The 22,353-nt window shown below is 34.1% G+C and overlaps 2 protein-coding genes and 1 pseudogene across 13 annotated transcripts in view; 2 read left to right on the forward strand and 1 right to left on the reverse strand.

The window, feature by feature from the left end:
- LOC126707076 (uncharacterized) overlaps nt 1-1,660 on the forward strand; it is an 88,847-nt gene extending 87,187 nt beyond the window's left edge. For 4 of the 6 annotated variants that reach the window (XM_050406680.1, XM_050406684.1, XM_050406678.1 and 1 more), the window contains 2 exons: nt 1,306-1,401; nt 1,486-1,660. In XM_050406680.1, the coding sequence (XP_050262637.1) occupies nt 1,306-1,401; nt 1,486-1,530 (141 nt within the window). In that variant the 3' untranslated portion in view covers nt 1,531-1,660. Of the gene's footprint in view, nt 1-309; nt 413-1,305; nt 1,402-1,485 lie in introns of those variants that run through there. The other 2 variants (XR_007648803.1, XM_050406675.1) reach the window with 2 other exon arrangements.
- The window catches only part of LOC126707074 (putative disease resistance protein RGA1), a 134,053-nt gene extending 118,055 nt beyond the window's left edge, over nt 1-15,998 (reverse strand). The window contains exon 1 of one of the 7 annotated variants that reach the window (XM_050406666.1): nt 14,443-15,998. In XM_050406666.1, coding sequence (XP_050262623.1) covers nt 14,443-15,835 — 1,393 coding nt within the window. In that variant the 5' untranslated portion in view covers nt 15,836-15,998. The remainder of the gene's footprint in view (nt 1-14,442) is intronic. The other 6 variants (XM_050406671.1, XM_050406667.1, XM_050406670.1 and 3 more) reach the window with 6 other exon arrangements.
- Nucleotides 1-22,353, forward strand: part of LOC126707079 (uncharacterized) — a 71,103-nt pseudogene that overhangs the window by 14,953 nt on the left and 33,797 nt on the right.

Below are 22,353 nucleotides of genomic sequence, written 5' to 3' on the forward strand. Positions count from 1 at the left end.
TACCCTCTCTCTCTCTCTCTCTAGAAACAAAAAAAAAAAAAAAAAAAAAATAGAAATCTCTTGTTAATTCCTACTCAATCATTTATGATTTTGATTTTGATTTTGAATGTATAATTTTTGTTGACTAGTTACAAGTTCATATCTCTAGTGTCATTTGATTCATTTCATACTGGATAGCTAGATCTTAATACATTTTTGGGATATTGAAAATTTAAGTATGTTTTAGGACGATATCTTGCAAATTGAACTATACATTTTTTGATTTCCTTGAATAAGGATGTTTACTTTCTTATTTTTATTTTTTAATAGATAGAGACAACTCACGTATTTTTACAAGAATGAATCAATGACCTTAGACACTTATGCTTTACGGTGGGAGACATACAATCAAGGTTAAAATACCATCTACATTGTAAGTTTGGGGTTGCTATCCTTGACAATGAGAATTTGTAATTTACACCCTCAAGTATGAAATCAATGTCAATGTGCCCCCTTCCATCATGGTCTGTCTCATTTTCGCTATTAATCCACTCAAATATGACATCATTACAGGGTGGTTGCAGTGATTTCCCTTGGGTTTGCCTTTAAGTTTGTGGCTAGGCTGGCCATACATAGTGGTGATTTGGTGGCTCTGAGGTGTTTGGATGGGTTGATTTTTGGGTTCGGGTTAGGCTTTGGGTTAATTTCTTCTCTTTTTATTCAAAAGGACGTAATTTTTGGTGGGTTAGTGGCAAGACGATGAGGGACAAAATGATAGTGATCCCAAACTTAAAGGGTGTAAATCATATTTTAGTGTTAGAGTTAAAATTTGGTGGTTACCTTGGAAAATGGTTGATTTGTCTTGGTTTTAGGTGACTGATAGCCCGATATGAATTTGTAATATCAATGTCATACTTGTAATGGCTAGTGATGGCTGAAATGCATGACATAAAGGCCAATAGTGGTCAATATTTGCCATCTGATTATGTCTGAAATGTATGATTATAAAGGCCAATAGTTGTCAATAGTTGATATTTTTCAATAGTTTGGTAGCTTTAGTTGGTTCTGGTAAAATTTTGTGTCTGTGACTCCCAATGTTATGTAAGGGCCAATACACTTGATTTGAGCCACATTAGTTTTAATGCATTTTAACACTTTGGTTGAAGTCATTTGGTCCATAGGCCATAGGAAAGGAGTTTGTTGAGCCTTCATTTGAGTGAAACTTCCCATAAGGGAATGTTAAGCTTTTACTTCATTGCAATTTGCAAGTAGTTGCTTTTTGCTGATTAAGACAAATTGTAATGTCTTCTCTTTTTATTATTATAGACGAGGAAACTTAAAGAGCTGCTTGGGAACAATCTCGAGTGGGTGTTTCAGCTGAACAGTGCAGTTGATGGAATATACTTTGAAGAAGATGACGAGGTTAGTGTGTAACGATATTAAAAATTTGATCTATGAAACTTTCTCACTCATGATCTCATCTTTGCTCATTGTTCAACTTTGCAGTTTGCTCCAGTAGTAGAGATGTTGGATGACCCAAGTTGTAATTAACTTCGGCAATTGAAGATAGGGATTGTGGTCCTCCATCCCATTATTGTAAACACACTTTAGTGATACCTAACTTGGTTTACAATATTTCAATTTCTTGCCAATTTTTAAGGCAAATTCTTTTCAGTTTTCACTGGTGCAGAAGATATAAATATTTTTGTATATTATTAAAAAAAAAAAAAAAAAAAAGACTTGGTGTTTATATGTAATATGTAATAGACTTCTTAGAATAATATTTATGTTGAATTCTCCCTTTAGTTATCAGCTTAAGATTTTGGCATAAATTGGTAATTGATTATGGTTAAATGGTTAAATTATATTTCTCACTTATACATTGGTATAGCTTAAGACTTCTTAGATTTCTCACTTATTGAGGGAAAGTTTAGGATCACATATAAGGAGATCATAGAATAATGGTTAAATTATTATTTTCTATTTCCTTTTCATTTTAAAGATGTACAATGTTCAAGATTTTTTTGGGTAATTTTGCATAACTAATGTTCAAGATTTTTTTGGGTAATTTTGCATTACTAATGTTCAAGATTTTCTCGTGACTTGATTTCATAATTATTTTTATTTGCCAAGAGCCTTATAGCTCAATTGATACATACTAGTGTTTTTAATAAAAATATTTACGGCTCAAATTCCTTATTTTCATTGTAATTATTTGAAAGTTCAAAAACGTGTACAAAACACCTTTGAACGTTTAGACTCCCAAAATACAACTTAACCAAATCAAGCAATATGTCAAACAACAAGTGTGCGGAAACTTAACACATGCTATAATATGAAATTGGTTAAACAACTATCTAAGCCATAACAAAATAAAACCACAGCAGATAAAATAAAGGCAAAGATAGAGAGGAAGGAAGATGCAAACACAAAGACAACACGCGATGTGTTATCGAAGAGGAAACCGAAGCCCTCGGCGTAAAACCTCTCCGCCGCCCTCCAAGCGGTCAATAATCCACTAGAAAATGTAGTTGGGATACATGAACAGCAATAGACCCTCCAAGCCTAATCTACTCGATGTACCTAAGCCCTCCAAGCTTCTTGCTCCAACGAGGTTGCGCCGAATCTTTTTCTTTTCTAGCTTACCGGATTCCGCTACTAGACCGTAGCATCCGCCATCTTTGGCATCTTCCAATGCTTCCCAAAGCTCCAAAAACACTCAACACTCTGATTGGGTGTGGGTAGTGTTTGGATAGAAATCTCCTCTCAATAGGTATGACAATGAGAGAGGGAATGAGAAGAGACTACAAAGGTTTCTCTCTAAGAATGAGTAGCTCTCTCTAATTAGGTGGGTGTTTTGAAGAAACCTCTCTTAGGGTTTTTCTTTCTGAATAGCCACCCACATCTTGTGGGAATGAGGGGTATTTATACTGGTGTGAGAATGAAATACGAAGAGTAATTTTTTTCCAAAAAACAGGGCTGGCTGGCTACTTGACCTCGCGACTTGACTGAGTCGCGAGTTTAAGTCGCGAGCTAACTTAATGGTCAGTTTGGATTTTTGTCGTGTAGTGCTCCAAGTGGCGTGACTGTTCAGCTCCCCTGCATGCTCTGCACGTGAGCAACTTTTGGCGGCTTGCAAGCCGCGAGCCACCCGCGAGTCCTAGCCGCGAGTCTCTGCTTCACTGCACTGTCTTGAGCATTTCTTCACACTCTCTCACACACTACCCTTACATGATTCCCACCTAAATACAAGGTTTCTAAGTGCTATATTACAAGCAAATTTGTCATGGAATAAAGCCAACACATGGTTGATTAAATTCAACCTTACAATCTCCTCCTTTGGCTATTCCATGACAAAACACCCTAAAACAGACTCTAGACTTAAACGTGAGTTTGGGAACAAAGGCAAAACTCACTCACACCTAAATCTAGCAGCTGTGCAGCTCTTGAATAATTTGAACATGAATCTCCTGAAACACAACAATACACCATGATCATTGTAAGCAGAAAATCATAAAATGCATATGAAACAGGCAAAATGTGACCAAGCAAAGATAGAGTTAAGAAACAAATCATGGCTTGATCAACCAAGTGAACACCACAAGGTAGTGATCACAGTGCTCATTCACACTTGGAATGAACACAAGGACATACAAGTTAACAAGCACAAGGCAAGACACTTGTATGCTCAACACTCAACCAATGCATAACACACAAGGCATATGCATCTAGGAACAATCCTACCTACAAGGGCACAAGAGTGACAGTACATAAACCAAAATGCAGAACATTTAGATTAAAGTACTGATTTCAACATAGCATAAATGCTGCATTAAGCAAGGTACATACCATAAAGCCTACAAACTATGCATAAAACAATAACCCTAAAAGCTTACAAAAGCACATGGGTACAAACACATTATATTGAATAAAAACTTAAACAATATAAACTAAAAGTGCTTAAAATTTCTCCCCTTCAAAGTGATGAGAAGCTGTGACGCACTTGGAACATATATATACTTGTATCCTGAAACACTTGCACAAAACACATTAGACCCTCAAGGTAAAGCAAGTAATAAAGAACAAGTATAATATAACAAGTATAAAAATGGCTATAATGATCACATAGCAAAGCAAATGATCATCTGAACATGCATTCAATGAAGCATAATAGCATAGGGATATATGCATGTCCAAAGCACAAACATGATGCAATGAGAACAACAAAGCATAACTCAAAGCACCATAAAGCCAACAAGAAAACAAATAGAACAAGGTTTTCTAGTTAACACAATGTCTTCTCCCCCTTGGTATATGCATCTCCCCTATGTGATATCTCTCCCCCTACAAATGTGCATGAGAAATAGAATTTCTCCCCCTAAGGATGTGCACAAGAGTCATATAGAAATGAAAAAATACTCCGAAACATTCTCTAGAGTATACTCTCCCCCTTTTTGTCAGGAATAGACAAAGGGTCAAGAAGAAACGAGGGCAAGAGATGAAGTAATGAACAATGATAATGATGCATGAGGGATGTGAGATGAATGAGAAAATGAAGCTCAAACCTAAGACAAAGTAACATGCTATAAAGCATAAGGTAGACATGACAAGCTAGGATGAAACAGCAAGGTCAAGACCAATGCATGACAAGGGTAGCAAAGGTGTGTGCAAGAGGTGGCTAAGTGCAATGCATGACCAATGCATGAAAAATGCACATGTGGGGTAAGGTGTGTTAAATACACAACCAATGAACCAAACATGTTCCTAATGAGGAAACATGAGAAACCCCAAAGTTTGGTACTCATCGGAGTCCAAATAAGCGAGAAAATGCCTAAGAGACATATTATCAGACACCTAGCATGCACACTATGAACAATAATGTGAAACAATGCATGAACATCATGAAATTCACCCTTAATACATGTTCTAATTGCCACAAGGGGCCAACATCCAATGCAAATCAACAAAATAAACCAATCCCATGAAAAAAAATTTGACAAAAATTAAGTTTTCCCAACCCCTATGATAAAAATCCCAACCAAGAGCACAAAACTCTCCAAAACATAATCCAAGGATCAAAAATAATGAAAAGAATTTATAATTACCTTAGAAATGTTAAAGGAATGAAAAACCATTCAAATTGGTTGGATTTTGATGTAAAAATATTGAAAGAGGGGTTTTTGAGAGGATGGGAGAGGTTTAAAACAAGTTTCCCACAAAAAGCCCATTAAAAAGTTGTTTCTGGGCGATTCGCGACTGGGCGAGTCGCAAGGTTCAGTCGCGAGCAAGCCGCGAGCCGCGAGTTTCAGCCGCGAGCCGCGAGTTTCAGTCGCGAAAATTTTCGCGAGTCGCGAGTTAGCCGCGAGCAAGCCGCGAGTGAGCCGCCAAAAGCTTCTGGATGAACTCGCGACTGGGGTTTCGCGACTGGCGAGTCGCCAGTTGAGCTGCGAAAAACTCTGACACCTGTTTTTCAATTCAGAACATGTTTAAACATTGAAAAACAAAGTAAGCACTAAACATAAACACAAAAAGTGATAAAAATCACTTCCAAAAACATATAAAATGATCAAAAATCTTTTTGGATTAATCCATATAAGATTGAGCACACACACATCACATTTAGACAAGTACAATCTAACAAATGAATAAGACATTCATTGAACATTAGGCATGTGTGTTGTGTGTGTGTATCAAATGTGGAATAGTCCTTAGTCTAGAGTGAAGCTTCAATGATCAATTCAATCAAGTCATACACAACTAGTGCTAAGTCAAGTGGTCTATCTCAATTATAGAAATGAGCATATATGACCTCCCACAAGAAAATGATTACATATGATGAAGCTTTTCATTTGGCTTCTTTACAATTCATAACATTTGATCATTTTGAATCAAAACATCTCATTTTGAGATCGATGCCTGAAATTTGTGATATTTCAATTTGATGAACAAGCCTTTGGCTTTTTAGGCATCATACAATCTCATTTAAGTCGCTTTCCCTTTTTCCTAGTCAAATACTAGTATGTGCGACGGCTTTTGCAACTCATTATCTCTTTTCATTTTGAGATTTACATTTATTGAGCTCTTTAAGCAATAAAAATAAAAGAGTGGGAAGAGATATAAGCACAAGTCTACGCATGTATCAAGACCAACATGACTATTGACTAATCATTCATGACAAGCTTGAAGATCGATTTACAACAATCACACAAAGATGTCAAGATTTTTCCCACAAAGATATAAGTGCAAAAATAACAAGCTAAGCTCGAAAATGCACAAAGCCATTTGTACAAAGGTACAAGGCCAAACTCACATGTGATATGTGCTCAAACATATACGATCAAACTTTTTGAATTTTTTACTTTTTATGTGGTTTTGGATTTTTTACTCACACAAAACTGAAAAATAAAAGTAAGATAAAAAACAAAACAATGCATATAAATAGATGCAAGATGCACAAAATGCATGAAGGGTCCTACAAAGATCGAAAGAATTAGATCAAGGACCAAAAGAGCAAAAGCTCAACCATAGGAACCCTTCTTCATCCAAACGGAACGATTGTTTGGAATGAGTGTCTCAGGAGAAGTGAGACGAGGGTTGGAAGAATGAGAACCGGAGATGCACATAGTCAAGGAGTTAAGAGCATTAAACATTTTCTTTAACAATATGCTATTTTCACTCAAAACCGGTTTACTCTTTTTAGCACTTCCAAAAAGTTCAAGTTTCTCTTTTCTTTTGATTCTTTTAAAAGCATGAAACTTAGAGCATTGAGGTCTTAGATGACCAAAGGCACCACAATGGTGGCAAACAATGCATTTAGGTCTACTAGGCTTTTTAGAAAGAGATCTAGCAACATTGTTTTGTTCCCTTTTCAACTTGGAGCATTGAGGTCTTATATGACCGATCACACCGCAATGGTGGCAAGTTGGAACAAATTTAGATCCATTCAAAACCTTAGGTTGAGACCTAAACGGAGGTTTTGACTTAACAGCCTTTTTCTCCACCTTTTGATTTCTCTTATGTGGAGGAATGTACACCAATTTGTCCTTTAAGGTAGAACACACACTAGACACAAAATCGGGTACTATAACATGATTGCAACAAATATTTTCATCCTTTTTAACAATAGGTTCAGCAATCAAACACTTGGCATGCATCTTAAGAGATTCATTTTCACATTTAAGATCATCAACAAGTTTGTTAGACAAAACAAGTTTAGCATCCAAGTCCATATTCAAACATTCAAACTCTTTCAGCTTTTCATGAGAAATTTCAGCAAGTTTTTTATATTTCTCAACCAATTTTTTGGATTCATCGAGCTTAGCAATCAAATCATCCTTTTCACAAAATAACTTGCTCAAATTCTTTTGAAACTTCTTAGCATTTTTCTTCAAGAGTTTGTCAACAACACCCATAGATTCAAATAACATGTCATCACACTTATGAGGATTAACACTCATAGAGGCATTTTCACAAACATGTGGCATGTTACATTCATCACCAACCAAATCATGCAAAGAGTCATACAAAGCACAATCCATGGCAAATAAACACAAGGGGTCAAGGATCACACTTAGGTATTTAAACCACAACAAGTGTACCCGCTCTGATACCAATTGAAAGTTCAAAAACGTGTACAAAACATCTTTGAACGTTTAGACCCCCAAAATACAACTTAACCAAATCAAGCAATATGTCAAACAACAAGTGTGCGGAAACTTAACACATGCTATAATATGAAATTGGTTAAACAACTATCTAAGCCATAACAAAATAAAACCACAGCAGATAAAATAAAGGCAAAGATAGAGAGGAAGGAAGATGCAAACACAAAGACAACACGCGATGTGTTATCGAAGAGGAAACCGAAGCCCTCGGCGTAAAACCTCTCCGCCGCCCTCCAAGCGGTCAATAATCCACTACAAAATGTAGTTGGGATACATGAACAGCAATAGACCCTCCAAGCCTAATCTACCCGATGTACCTAAGCCCTCCAAGCTTCTTGCTTCAACGAGGTTGCGCCGAACCTTTTTCTTTTCTAGCTTACCGGATTCCGCTACTAGACCGTAGCATCCGCCATCTTTGGCATCTTCCAATGCTTCCCAAAGCTCCAAAAACACTCAACACTCTGATTGGGTGTGGGTAGTGTTTGGATAGAAATCTCCTCTCAATAGGTATGACAATGAGAGAGGGAATGAGAAGAGACTACAAAGGTTTCTCTCTAAGAATGAGTAGCTCTCTCTAATTGGGTGGGTGTTTTGAAGAAACCTCTCTTAGGGTTTTTCTTTCTGAATAGCCACCCATATCTTGTGGGAATGAGGGGTATTTATATTGGTGTGAGAATGGAATACGAAGAGTCAGTTTTTTCCAAAAAACAGGGCTGGCTGGCGACTTGACCTCGCGACTTGACTGAGTCGCGAGTTTAAGTCGCGAGCTAACTTAATGGCCAGTCTGGATTTTTGTCGTGTAGTGCTCCAGGTGGCGTGACTGTTCAGCTCCCCTGCATGCTCTGCACGTGAGCAACTTTTGGCGGCTTGCAAGCCGCGAGCCACCCGCGAGTCCTAGCCGCGAGTCTCTGCTTCACTGCACTGTCTTGAGCATTTCTTCACACTCTCTCACACACTACCCTTACATGATTCTCACCTAAATACAAGGTTTCTAAGTGCTATATTACAAGCAAATTTGTCATGGAATAAAGCCAACACATGGTTGATTAAATTCAACCTTACATTATTGAATTATCAAAAGTGAATTAGTTATTATTTATTTGGTAATGTAGAGCTTTTTTTAGATGGGAGGGAATGGTTGTACGAGAATTAAAAATAATAAAAGAAAAAGAATATAACTGGTATCTTAAGTGATAGCTCAATTGTTATGGCATTCTTTTGTGCTCCGTACATGTGGTTTGAATATTATTTTTCTTACTCCCACTATTTATCATCTAAACAAAAAAAGTATAGAAAAAAAAAATAGTAAGATTGAACTAATGACAAGGTTAACTTATATGGTTTTTTGGCCCATTTTCTCCTTTATATATGGGATGGAAAATGTTGCTTCTAATTATGCATCTCAAGTTTGATTTAGTGGTTTTGGTCAAGAGGCTTGTTGCTTTGCTAAGAGAGTTGTAACTCTTTTTTGCTTGCTTTGCATGTTTTTTCACTAGTTTATGAGCTACTTAGACTTGATTGTAATTGTGTTTTGTTTAGAGAAATTTTCTTGCTCGTTTAGAAAAGGAAAAATTCTGTTCTTTTCTTGTTTTGAGGGGGGAAAAAAAAAATATAACAATGGAACATGTTGGATTGTCCGTAGCAATTTTAAAATACAACAAATATACAAATCTATATATTACTAAAAGTTAAAGTATGACATTTATTGCTGTTGAACTTCTGTTGTGCCACCTTATTGTCACGTCATTCGCCACATAATTATTATTTATTATTTATTCATATTTTTTTACATATATATAAATAGATTATTGACTTTACATATTCATTTTTGTTGATTTTAACATCTATATATATTTCTTTTTTATTTCCAATTTTCTTATAATTTTTTTTACATTCACTTATTTTTTAAATATTTATACTTTTTTTAACTTTACCTTTTCATCTCCCCACGACCCTCTATTTTAATATTGCTATTCATCTTTCCCTTCATCTTCCTTTATTTGTCTCTTCTTATCTCTTCTCTCTTACTATAAATTTGTCACTCTTTTTCATTCTTTACATAGTTTTCTCTCACAAAAAGGTTCTCCCTCTCTCTCTCTCTCTCTCTCTCTCTCTCTCTCTCAATGTTTTAGTGGATTTTTATTTTTTATTGCATCTCCGCCTTAGGTTGATAAATTTTTGTGTTTTTTAGAATTCTAATCTAGGTTGATACGATTTAGTTTCATGTTTTAAGTTATTATTATTATTATTTTGCTATTTGATTGTTAAATTTTATCCGATTACATTATAAAAAATTAAAGATAGTAGATAAAAATAAAATAGTATTCCATTATATACCATAATTTGGATAATTTAGTGTTTATTGTTATATATTTTAATTTTTTTTATTTTTTTCTTCTCTTCTATTTTACTCAATATTGAAATTCAACCACATCCTCCTTATCATTAAATTATTTATATTCTCTCTCTCTCTCTCTCTCTCTCTCTCTCTCTCTCTCTTTTTGTTTTAAAAAATAAAAAATGTAATTTTTAATTGTGCTCATCAAATTGTACTCATTTTGTTCAACATTTACACTTTCTCCAACCTTTCTTCTTCTCTTTACCTTTTCATCTCCCCAAACATTCTACCTTGATATCACTCTTCCTCTTTCCTTTTATCTTCATTTATTTTGTTTCTCTTTATTATCATCCTCTTAATATAAATTTGTCATTCACTCTTCCATTCTTTACATAATTTTCTCTCACAAAAAGGTGGTTATTTCCCACTCTTTCTCCGTCAATTTTTTGGTGGATTTTTATTTTTATTTTTCTTGCATCTCTATTTTATCTTGATAAAGTTTTGTATTCTTTAGAACTCTATTTTGGTTGATGGGATTTAGTTTTGTGTTTTAAGTTATTTTATTTTATTTTTATTTTTATTTTATGACTTTGATTGTTAAATATTATCATATTGCATTATAAATAATTAAAAATAGTATATAAGAATGTACTATTATTATATTACATAGAATTATTTGGATAAGTTAGTGTTTATTGTTATGTATTTTATTTTTATTTTTTTTCTCATATCATTTTATTTAACATTTAAATTCAGCCACATCCTCCATTAAAAAAAAAAAAAACCTTTGACATACCACTAACATAACTACATCTATAACTATTTAAGCCATTCATGATATCAATTTCTTATTAATAACCATAAAATTTACAACTAGCAAGGGAACATACAAAGTAATAAAGAATAAATGAAGGAAGAAAAAAAGAAATGAAATCAAATGTCAATTAATAACTGTTATTTGGAAAATAAAATGGTGGTAAAGAGGAGTAAGAAATAAAATAGAGATGGCTATACAGAGGACATTAAAAGTTTTATAGTGCAATAAAATCAACAATTAAATATAATAATACAAAAAAAAAAACTCTTTATAAAGTCTAGGGACTAAAATAGTATTTTATCTAAAAAATTATCACGCGCAACGTGTAGGTTTGCAACTAGTAGTAATAAAAAGCGTGTCACAAAATTGAATTGAACCTTTTTTTTTTTTTTTGGAGAAAAAGAGAAGAAAATCTGAACTCCAATAGCAAGCAAAGATTGAAGGTAATGTACCATTGAGTTTCTACATGTTGTTCAAGGGGTATTGGGAAAAACATTATCTATATATAAAATATTTTTTTTACTAGTTTAATTTTATCTTAGAAATACTTTGGCACACCTTAATTTAAATCTTACACACCCTAATCACATATTAGCCCAACCCAAAATCAAGCAACAACACAGATTTGCCCATCCCAAAACCAAACAACATAGGTCATAGATCTTTCTATCTCTTTCTCTTTGATCTGATCTTTGATCTTAATATCATGAATCTTAACTAATCTTATCTTTTTTCTCTATTTGACTATCTCGGTATCTCCGACTCTAAGAGTAAAGAGTGAGTATTTGTGAGCTGTGAGTATCTTTTTCTTTATTATAAATTTATATTATATATGTGTGAGTGTGTATTTAATACTGATTGTGTTACTGATAGTGTGCATTACTTTTCAATTTTTTTTTTTGGTTATAATGTTATTTGTGTGATTTGTGGTGTGTGTGAATGTGCGCGTTTATAGTATAAATATAATATAACTTTATATAATTTAATAATTAGGAAATACAGAGTGTTTGTTACATATGTGTATGTATTGTTATTATGTTAAAATAACTTTATATTATAAAGTTAGATTCAAGAAAAAGAATAGTAAAGTTAGTGATTGACTGATTGTTTAAGCATTTGATTGGTTAAGTAGAGACTTAGTGTATTATTTATGTATGGATGAGTGTGGTTGTGTGAGTCAACAAAAAAATAGAGTGCCAATGGTTTAGTTTTGTCATTTAGTTTAAAATATTTTTATAAAAACAATGACAATTGCATAAAATAAAAACATTATACAAACTTGCCACACCTACCCACATTAACAATAGATAATGGCAATTGAGATTGGACAAACAGAAAATCTCTGAAAACTCAAGAAAAAAAAAATTGGCTTGTCCATAGCAATTTTAAAATACAACAAATATACAAATAGAAATGACAAGTGTGTCACAAAATTGAATTGAACCTTTTTTTTTGGGAGAAAAAGAGAAGAAAATCTGAACACCAACAACAAGCAAAGATTAAAGGTGAATGTACCATTGTATTGTCCATCGAAGGCATCATGGGTTTAGTTTACTGCAAGCATACATTAGAGTAACGCATATATTAATATCCATATTAAAATACAAATACAATTTGATAAGATAAGAAATGTAGCGATCCCCAACCCGTCGATGATGGTATCTCTGACTAAGATATGATGCGAACGTCGGGGATGTGAGATATTTTATGCCAATCCTCTCCACTGTCTTTCTTGCACCGCTTCTCCAGATGTGGACATCCTCTAATTTGCAATGTTTTGAGTGCCGTAAGATTCTGTAGCTCGTCTGGTATAGACATTAGATTAGGGCAGTGAAAAATTCCCAAATTTGAAAGCGATGTGAGGCATCCAATCTGCTTAGGCAGAGAAGATAAGTCTTTACAGTTGCAGATTCTCAGAGAACGGAGAGCAGTTAGATGTTGAATACCCTCTGGCAATGAAATTAACTTCGAACACCAGATGATATCTAAATCCTCAAGTGCAATTAAATATTGAATTCCCTCAGACAAAGAGTAGAATTTGTTGCAGCTCCGAATGGATAGACTCCGTAGTAAAGATAAGCCCTGCAAACCATTCATTGGTAAGGACAAAAGATTATTACACTCCCGTATGTACAATTTTCGTAATGAATGTAAGTTTTGGAGTCCTTCTGGAAGACTTTCGATCTTGTCACAACATTCAATACGAAATTCATTCAATGCAGAAAGATTATCCAATTGATTAGTCAGTGAGTTGAGATTGGGCATATTGAAAATCTTCAAAATTTTAAGCATATTATGATTTTGCAACAGTCCATCTGGAAGAACTGTCAATTCATCATCCATGTCTTCAATCACAAGGGAAGAAAGTGAAGTGAGATTCATCACTGACCTAATTAACATTGCATTGCTTCTACACATAGTCAAATCTGTAATGGAAGGAATAATAGGAATTTCAACTAACTTTGGGCACTCAGTGATTCTTAATGTGCTTAGGCAGGGAAAATTTTCTCTTCCATTCATTGTTCTCCATTCCTCCAAATCGCGCATATTATGGAGCCTAAATTCCTTCAATGAGGGGAACGAAATTGCACCGTCTCCATGGAACTCATTGCCAATATATTTCACAGCATGCCAGCCAGTTATATCAAGAACCTTGAGGAATAGTAGTTTTCCAAGAGGTGGCAAATGTTCACATCTTTCCCAACAATCTAGCGAAATTTCAACCAAATTGCAAAGAACTGAATCTTGAATCCATGTTGGAATTTTTGAACCACGATAGTTGTTTATGGACAGTTCCTTCAGATTTGAATGAGGTTGGAGACCATCAAGAACATCTTCAACATGTTCTGGTACATGGCTTTTATTTTCACTCCGCCAAACCAAACTTAGTGAATGAAGATTTTGTTTTCCGATCAAATTTGCATTTTTGGCCTCCACTGAATTTCTGATATTATTAAGTTCCTTTATTTTCAACTCTTTTCGAAGGTTTAGCCCTTTCAACTCACTTACTTGATAACCTTTTTCCTTGCCAACAATGAAGAAGCTCAATGATTGGAGGCAAGTTAATTGTCCTATTCCTTCAGGCATACGAGTAAGAGAAAAACATTCAGTGATCCCAAGATACATAAGGTTTTTCATGTGCTTCATACCTTTGGGTAACTTACAAAGAGAGTGACAATAATCTAGTTTCAACGTTTGCAAGTTCAAGAGGCAGGTTGTTGATTCAGGTAAAACTTTGATCATAGACCCAGACATGTTAAGATACCTTAAATGTTTTAAATTGTTGATTGATCTTGGTACTTCCTGAACGGGAAATCTAAAACCCAATACCCGAAGATACTTTTGTTTCAAGAAGAATGGCAGAGAAGCTGTACAATCAAATGCATCAATGCATGAGCGTAGAGATCGAACTTTATGTAGGTCCTCATTCAAAGAAATGTCTTGTGATGAGATCATGCCAAAAAACATATGAAAAATCCTGCCTTCAACCTTCACATCTTTACCAGATTCCATTGCAACGCATTCATGCCTCATAATAGATTGAGCAAGTTCATGCATAAGGTCATGCATTTTACACGTTATATAGCCGCGATACTCCTTGACATCTTGAAAGAAAGTCCTCCGTACTAATTCATTGAAGATACCAACACCAAAATCATACAACTCTGATGGTCCTTTGAAGGGAATAAAACCATTAGCCATCCACAGTTCTATCAACTTATCCATCTTAAGCTCATGATCTTTGGGAAATACACAGCAATAAGCAAAACATTGCCTAAGATGTGGGGATAGATAGTGATAGCTCAACATGAGGGCAGGCAGGATGGAATTCTCACTTTTTGGTAAATTCCAAATCTGACTTTCTTTCACAATTGACCATTCACTTTTCGTTCTTTTTGAGCACACAAGGCCTCCAAGAGCATTTATTGCTAGAGGTACCCCTCCACATTTCTTCACTATTTCCTTGCCGATTGATTCCAATTCTGATCTTTCTTCTACCCTTTCCAACCCAAATGCACGTCCTTTAAATAAGGACCAAGATTCATCCTCTGGCAAGCATCCAATGTGGTGTATAGGAAGTACTCTGGCCATCATCAGTGCAATTTTTTCAATCCGAGTTGTCTCTATAAGCATACTACCTTTCTCTCCACACATCAACGTATGTTTTAGGCGGTCCCATTCCTCTTGGTTCTCATTCCAGACATCGTCCAAGACAAGCAAGAATTTTCTCCCACGCAATTTTTCTTGCAACTTTTGCTGTAGTGGATCCAACTCGGAAATACTACATGCACCACGATCAATAGACTCTATGATCGCCCTTAGCAACCTTCTTATCTGGAAATCATCTGATACACACACCCAAATTCTCAATTCAAAATTGCTCTTCACCCTTGCATCATTGTAGACTAATTGTGCAAGTGTTGTTTTACCCAAGCCCCCCATACCCCATATAGCATAAATGGCCAGATTATCTTGATCATCAGACACATTAGTGAGCAACACTTCAATGATCTTTTCTTTTTCCTCATCTCTTCCATAAATCTTACTTTCATTCACAAGTGAGCCAGTTTGTCTTTTTTCTACATCAAAAGCTTCCGTGTTTATATCTCCCTCTCCCAAGTGAAAAGATCTCTCCCTAGAAATGGCATCCAGTCTATTCCTCACATTCTTCAATTTATGTGCCATTTTCATGCGAAATATAAGTCTGTTTGGAAGAGAAAAGAATCTACTTACTTGGCTAGTCGCACCTTTCTCTCTCTCCAACTTTCGCATTAGAGCTTCAGTTGCAAACTCGTCCAGAACATTATCCGCATCACAAGCTACATCTTTGAGCTTTCCCAGCCAATCCATGATAACTTCATTGTTCGACTGCTTCTCCTCTGCATATTTGACAACGGATCGGATGGCAGACATCGTGCTCTTAAGATTGTCGAGCTCAGTTCCCAAGCCCCAAGCAACTGCAAATTCTTTTAGCGCAGAAGTACTCAAGTTCCCCACCACAGTGCTCACCAAGGCAGAAAGAAGTAAGTCCGCCATATGATCTCCCTTTCACTCACTCTAGTAATATATTGCTATAGGAATACAGGATAGTTGAAGAGAAGTGTATTGCCAGAAATGAAACGCTTTAATCAGCTAGTATTTTGCTTCAAGGCCTAATTTACCTGTTGTTTAAGTCTTTCTACAAAGTTGTGCCAAAGTTTGTGTGCCCAGCAAGCTGCGATTGGTGATTTGCACATCTGGCTCCATACAGATTTGACTAAACTACCCATTAGTGGATTCCACATCTTCTTTTTTTTTTTTTTTTTTTGAGAATCGGATTCCACATCTACTCCAGCTCATTAGTAATTGCTCCTCTGTTACTTTATAACCCAGTAATTACTCCGAAGGATCAATCAATTGCTCCACTAATTCTGTCACATTGGATCCATCCATTTGATTTACGCGGAAGAATCAAATTTGGAAAAGCATGATCAATTAGTATTTGTTTTTCACTTTGGGGTCGGTGACAGTGACGCTGTCATATTACTTTCTCTTTACCCCGTGGCAGTATTGTAACTTTTGTCTTTCGAATTGTTATCCATATGAATATCAAGTGGAAGTAATGACTACTCCGGTCTAAAAGAGCTTTAATCAATTATGTATTTATTAATTGAAATATTATTGTTGCTTTTCTTTGTTGATGCTGGCCCATCCGAGATTTGGAATGCATATAGTTTATTTCCTCGTTTTCTACTTTGGTTTACAGTATATTCCTTCACTTAGCTTAGCTACAATCTTTTATTTTGTGATAACCTTGTTAGTTTGTTATTTATACAATTTGTCACAGCTCTCTTTTTGTTCCGTCTGAATTGCTTGGCTCTAAGATATGAGAAACAGAAACTTGATTCATCTAGCTGTGGAAATGCACTGCTGGTCTTGTCATGTATGTGTGTGGAGCATCGAACAGATGGAACTTGATCCTTAGATATATAAAGAGAGGGCTAAGTAGCATTGATTCAAACACTAGACATGGTTGCAATACAATACAATAAGGATATGACAGTATTACATTAATTTTTTTTTTTTGGGATATATTGAGAATATAAACATGTACTAAACTTTTAAAAAATATTTCTAAAATTAATATTGTGGGGGGTTGAGTCAACCTTGGTTGAAATAGACTAAAGTTGCAATTAATTTTTATGTGGGAACGAATAGATAGCTCACAATGAGAAATCCAAGGAGACCAACGTTAGAAACAAGATGGTAGAGATGATATAAGACCCAAAAATACTCACACATAAGTCTACCTTAGTTGGTTTCTCCCTTAGGGTATGTTTGTTTGAAGGGATTTTAAGGAGGATAGAAAATTAAGAAGAGAAAAGTGGAGAGAAAGTAGTTTTAGTGGATGTTTGATTGGGAGGGGGAGAGAAAAAAAGGAAAAAGGTGGTGGGCCTGGGTGTTTTCTCCCTGCCTAAGGGGGGGAGGGGGAGGGGGGGGGGGGAAAGGAGAAGCTCAACGTATTGAGCTGATGAAAATGCTCGTGTAGGGATGATAATTTTGCCTATACAAAAAATTCATGTCAAGGAAATTTGCTTCATCCATAAAACCAAACATTATCTCATTCACATTTTTTACAATTACAAAAATTGTTGAACCCCTACTATATTGCTTTGCTTTACTCTCTCTAGGAAAAAAAGAGAGAAAGAAATCTAATGATAATTCTAAGTTTCCAACTCAATCATTTATGATTTTGATTTTGAATGTCTAATTTTTGTCTCTTACCAATTTCAAGTTCATATCTCTAGTGTCAATCTGGATAGCTAGATTTTAATACATTTCTAGAATATTGAAAATTAAAGTATTTTTATCATTTCATAGTGGATAACTAGATCTTAATAAATTTCTGGAATATTCAAAATTTAAATATGTTTTAGCCTTTTAGGATGATATCTTGAAAATTGAAGTGTGCATTTTTTTTTTTCCTTGAATAAGGATGTTTACTTCCTTATCAATATATATATAAAAGCAAAGACCTCATGCGGAAATGCATGAGGTCCTGCCATGTGGCACTCTAAGCTTCCATTTAGTCTTTTTAACCTTTTCTACATTAAATTTTTTAATTATAACCCAATAATTTATAGTAATTTATTTTTACTGTCACATATATGGCAACAATGACCAAACAATTGTAATCTTCTAAAAAAAAAAAAACTACGTTGTCAAAGTAGATGAAAAGCCCAATCCCATAAATATTGACCCAAATATGAATTTCCCACCAACATGTAGCTGAAAGGCTACAACCTTTGACCCACCCCAACTTTGAACCCCCACCAACGTGTAGCTCAAAGGATAACCCACATTGAACAACCCGCCAACGTGTAGCTCAAAGGCTATAATCTGAATTCCCACCAACGTGTACCTCAAAGGCTAACCCATGCCAACTCTGAACACCCCACCAACGTGTAGCTCAAAGGCTAACCCACGCCAAGGCTGACCCACCCCACAGTTCAGTTGATGAAAGTCTAAATTTTTACACACAAACCCTTTTCTTCTTTCCCACCTGTAGATGAAACCCAGCCAAGAATTTTAGTCACAGCGAACCTCTGTTTCTCTATACAAAAACTCTTCAACTTCTAAGAAAACAATGGTTTCCATTCCAACTCAGTGATTATCTATACAAACACTCTTCAACTTCTAAAAAAAACAACGGTTTTTACTTCGACTCGGTGATTATTTGAAGACCTAAATGCAGGAGCTTAAAAGATTTCAGCGTTTAATATATTGGGCTTCAATGTAGCCACTTCCAACCAATTATACAATGCAGTTAACACCAGGTAAATGCCACCTGATTTATGAAATTGAAGAGTTAGTTTCAATTAATGTTTGTTTTGCATGTTGTAAAATCTGTTCTTTTATATATCTTCGTCTCCTTATGCCTCAAAAGTTATGCCACTATAATTTATCACAATTCATTTCAGAGAGGTATGTTTACTTTCTTAATTTTATGTTCCTCTTAAATAGTTCGTTTATTAATTTATTTTTGAATCCCAAAATACTATATTCGTTGTTATGCCACTATAATCTTACATCTCATTTCACATTCGTTGTTAATTTCATGTTTCTCTTCAGTAGTTTGTTTATTGATTTGTTGTTTATTTAGTTTACCCATCTTTGAAAACTATTTATAATTCAATAGTTGTTAACCCATAGAAACAATATTGATTTGTTTGTTGAACCAAAAAAAGAAAACACAAATAAAACAAAACAAAGGAAGTATTTACAATTAATTTCAAATTCCCTTTCAAAAACCATGAGGTCCCTTAATAGTTTTGAGTAGAGGAATTTATTGGGGGAAATGGAGGCTGCAAGACTTGCGCGCCAAAGAAGGTGCATGATCATGTACAGGAAAAGGATGGCCAAGATGCATTCCACAAACATAGTGTCATCAAAGAAATTTGGAGGTGGAAGCCATAGGAGTAAAAAGCATAAAGACATAGCAATGATCCATGATATAGATAGTTGTAAGCGAGCAAGACTTAATAGGTGAATGGTATTGAACTTTAACCGTACTTAGGAAAGTAGTTCAAATGCTCAATATTTGCAGCGATCAACCCCTTCAGTTATAAATGTTTTTTCTCACTCGGTTGTTGGGCTTAATGGTGATGTTGCTACTACAACTACTGTACAAGAATTCAGGATACATATGCCTACAAATTCCAATGCCTTGGATAAGCATCTGCCTACAACTGAGCTTACAGGTACTAATTTCATAATTTGGAATAATTGTATTGATATAGTAATTAGCTTGGTTGGAGTATTTCTTTGGTTGTCACTTGCCTAAAAGTCTATTGAATCTTTGCTTAGGCTTTTTATTGCATGATTAATTGTCTTTTGAGTAGTGTAAATGGCCTAAATTATTTTGTGATTTAGCAGGGATCTATTAAAATGAAAGCTACCATGTTATAGGTTTCACCGTAAAGGACTGCTGCCTTTTATAAAACCAGCCCACGTTGTGATCTATTATTCATGCCATGGATCGATTTCCCTTGATAATGTTCATTGTTATTGCTTGCTTTTTTTATTTAAATGATAAAGGACTAAAACACATTTTATATATGTATATATTTTCTTTTTTCTTTTGATTCGAAACACGTTTTAGATTAAATAGTGATGGAGTTATCCCAGCCATAGTAAAATGTAATTTAAACAGCTTTTACAGCCATCAAATATTTTGGTCTATTATTCATGCCTTGGATTATCCGTAATACTATTAATGGTAAGTGATGGGGAATTTGAGGTTTTGGATATTGAGAAAATTTAAAATCAAACTTTGCTTTACTCTGTCTCATCCATATTTTTACTTACTTTGAATAGTTTCATGTCTTAAAATTTAAAATCAATGATAATTAAATAGGAAGATTGATTAATAGTTGTACTATAACTACTGAAATTCACATTTGAATACACTACTTAACCTCACCTACAGCAGCCATACATAATAGAACCTTCACACTTGCTTATTTTTTATAGCGGTCAATCCTCATGTTTTCTTAACTCTCTTTTAGTGTAAGGCTTAGTATTGTATATTAGTAAGTTGAATATATCATCTTTTATATTTCATTTTCCGTAATACTGTTAATAGTAAGTGATGGAGAATTTGAAGTTTTGGATATTGAGAAAATTCAAAATCAAACTTTGCTTTACTTTGTCTCATCCATATCTTTACTTACTTTGAATAGTTTCATGTCTTAAAGTTTATATTTATAATCAATGATAATTAGATAATTAAATAGGAATATTTATTAATAATTGTGCTATGACAGCTAAAATTCGCATTTGAATACACTACTTAACCTCACCTACAATAGCCATACATAATAGAAGCATCACACTTAACTTGGTTTATTATTATTATTATTATTTTTTTGGGCAGTTATGGTGTGTAGTTATATATGATTGTGTAGTATTAACTTTGGGAATTGGTTGCTCTTGCTCTGCATATTACTAACTATGAATATTAGGCCCATAAAAGTTATAGGTTTCACCGCAAAGGCCTGCTACCTTTTATAGAACCAGCTCATGTTGTGGTCTATTATTCATGCCATGATTTCCCTTGACAATGTTGATTGTTGTTGCTTGCTATTTCTATATAAATGATAAAGGATTGAAACACATTTATATATGTATATATATATTTTTAGCCTCGAAACTCATTTTATATTAAATAGTGATGGAGTTATCCTAATAGTAGAAAAGTGTAATTTTTAAACAGCTTCTACAGCCGCCAATTTTTTTGGTCTATTGTTCATGCCTTGCATTGTCCTTAACACTGTTAACTATAAGTGATGAAGAATTTGAAATTTTGGATACTCAGAAAATTCAAAATCAAACCTTGCTTTACTCTATGAATATTAGATCCATAAAGGTATTATAACATGGAAAACCACCTTCAGAAGCTTTGAAGTATAACCTGTGCATTTGATTTGTGGAATTTTCTTTTGAAAGAGTAAGACAAAATTTTTGATGTGATATTGATGTCATTATATGTTTATATAGAAAAATCAATTATAAATAAAAAAATTACTAATATTGAAAAAATCCTCAATGATTTTAACTATACCAGGGGAAAAGAAATTAGGCTTTCACTATGGGGAACAAGTGTCTAGCGAATTGATGAAGATGTATATAAGAACAATCTAGGACCTTTTGTCTTAATTGCAACTTTGACTATTGTCAAATCATTTGGAGGTAAGTATAACTAAATAATGTTACCAACTATCAGTTTTAATGTACTTAGTACTGCTATCAAGTTAATAAGTATATTGGTTACTAATCTTAGGCCATAAATTTTACAATGAGAAATGTAATCACTAATTATAAATTTTTTATACTCAAACTTATTCATTTTCAAATCAATCTAATGATACTTTTAGAGAATTTCATTCTCATTAAAACATGTCTTCCTTTTTCTCAATTTCAATTCAATACGATTTTGTTTGTTATAATGTATTCTGCAATTTTTGTAGGCAAATTCTCTTTGTCATCCACCAGTGCAACAAAAGTATATCTAAATCTTGAGATTCCCATGGTTGTTGAAATAATTGGCAGGTGCATATTTTAAAAATTATTAATAAAAAAAAATGATAAATATCATTTTTTATCTCACAAAATACCATTTACATTCTTTTTTCCTTTTTAAAAATTCAATGATAGGAATGGTTAAAAACATGATCATATACAAGAAATACCAAAAATACGTGCAAAACAGTTTTCAGAGGAGGATTTATCTTCAAACAGAGCTTAAATGCATTGAATGAGATCCTACGAAACAGGTTTGTTAATCATTTCAAAGTAGACTCATCATTTACATGAAAATATAATAATACATCATTTACTTAAAAAAAAAAAACATATTACTTCAAAATTCATTGCAGGATGTTAACTGCTATTGTGTTGCAACAATAAGCAACATTGATACAACAATGGGTTGGTATTATATTTCATGTGTGTTATATGGAAAGAAGGTCAAACCACAATCAGGATCGTTTTGGTGCGCAAAATGTGAAACAAAA

Source organism: Quercus robur, chromosome 11 (assembly GCF_932294415.1).
Source record: "Quercus robur chromosome 11, dhQueRobu3.1, whole genome shotgun sequence".
Classification (NCBI taxonomy): domain Eukaryota; kingdom Viridiplantae; phylum Streptophyta; class Magnoliopsida; order Fagales; family Fagaceae; genus Quercus; species Quercus robur.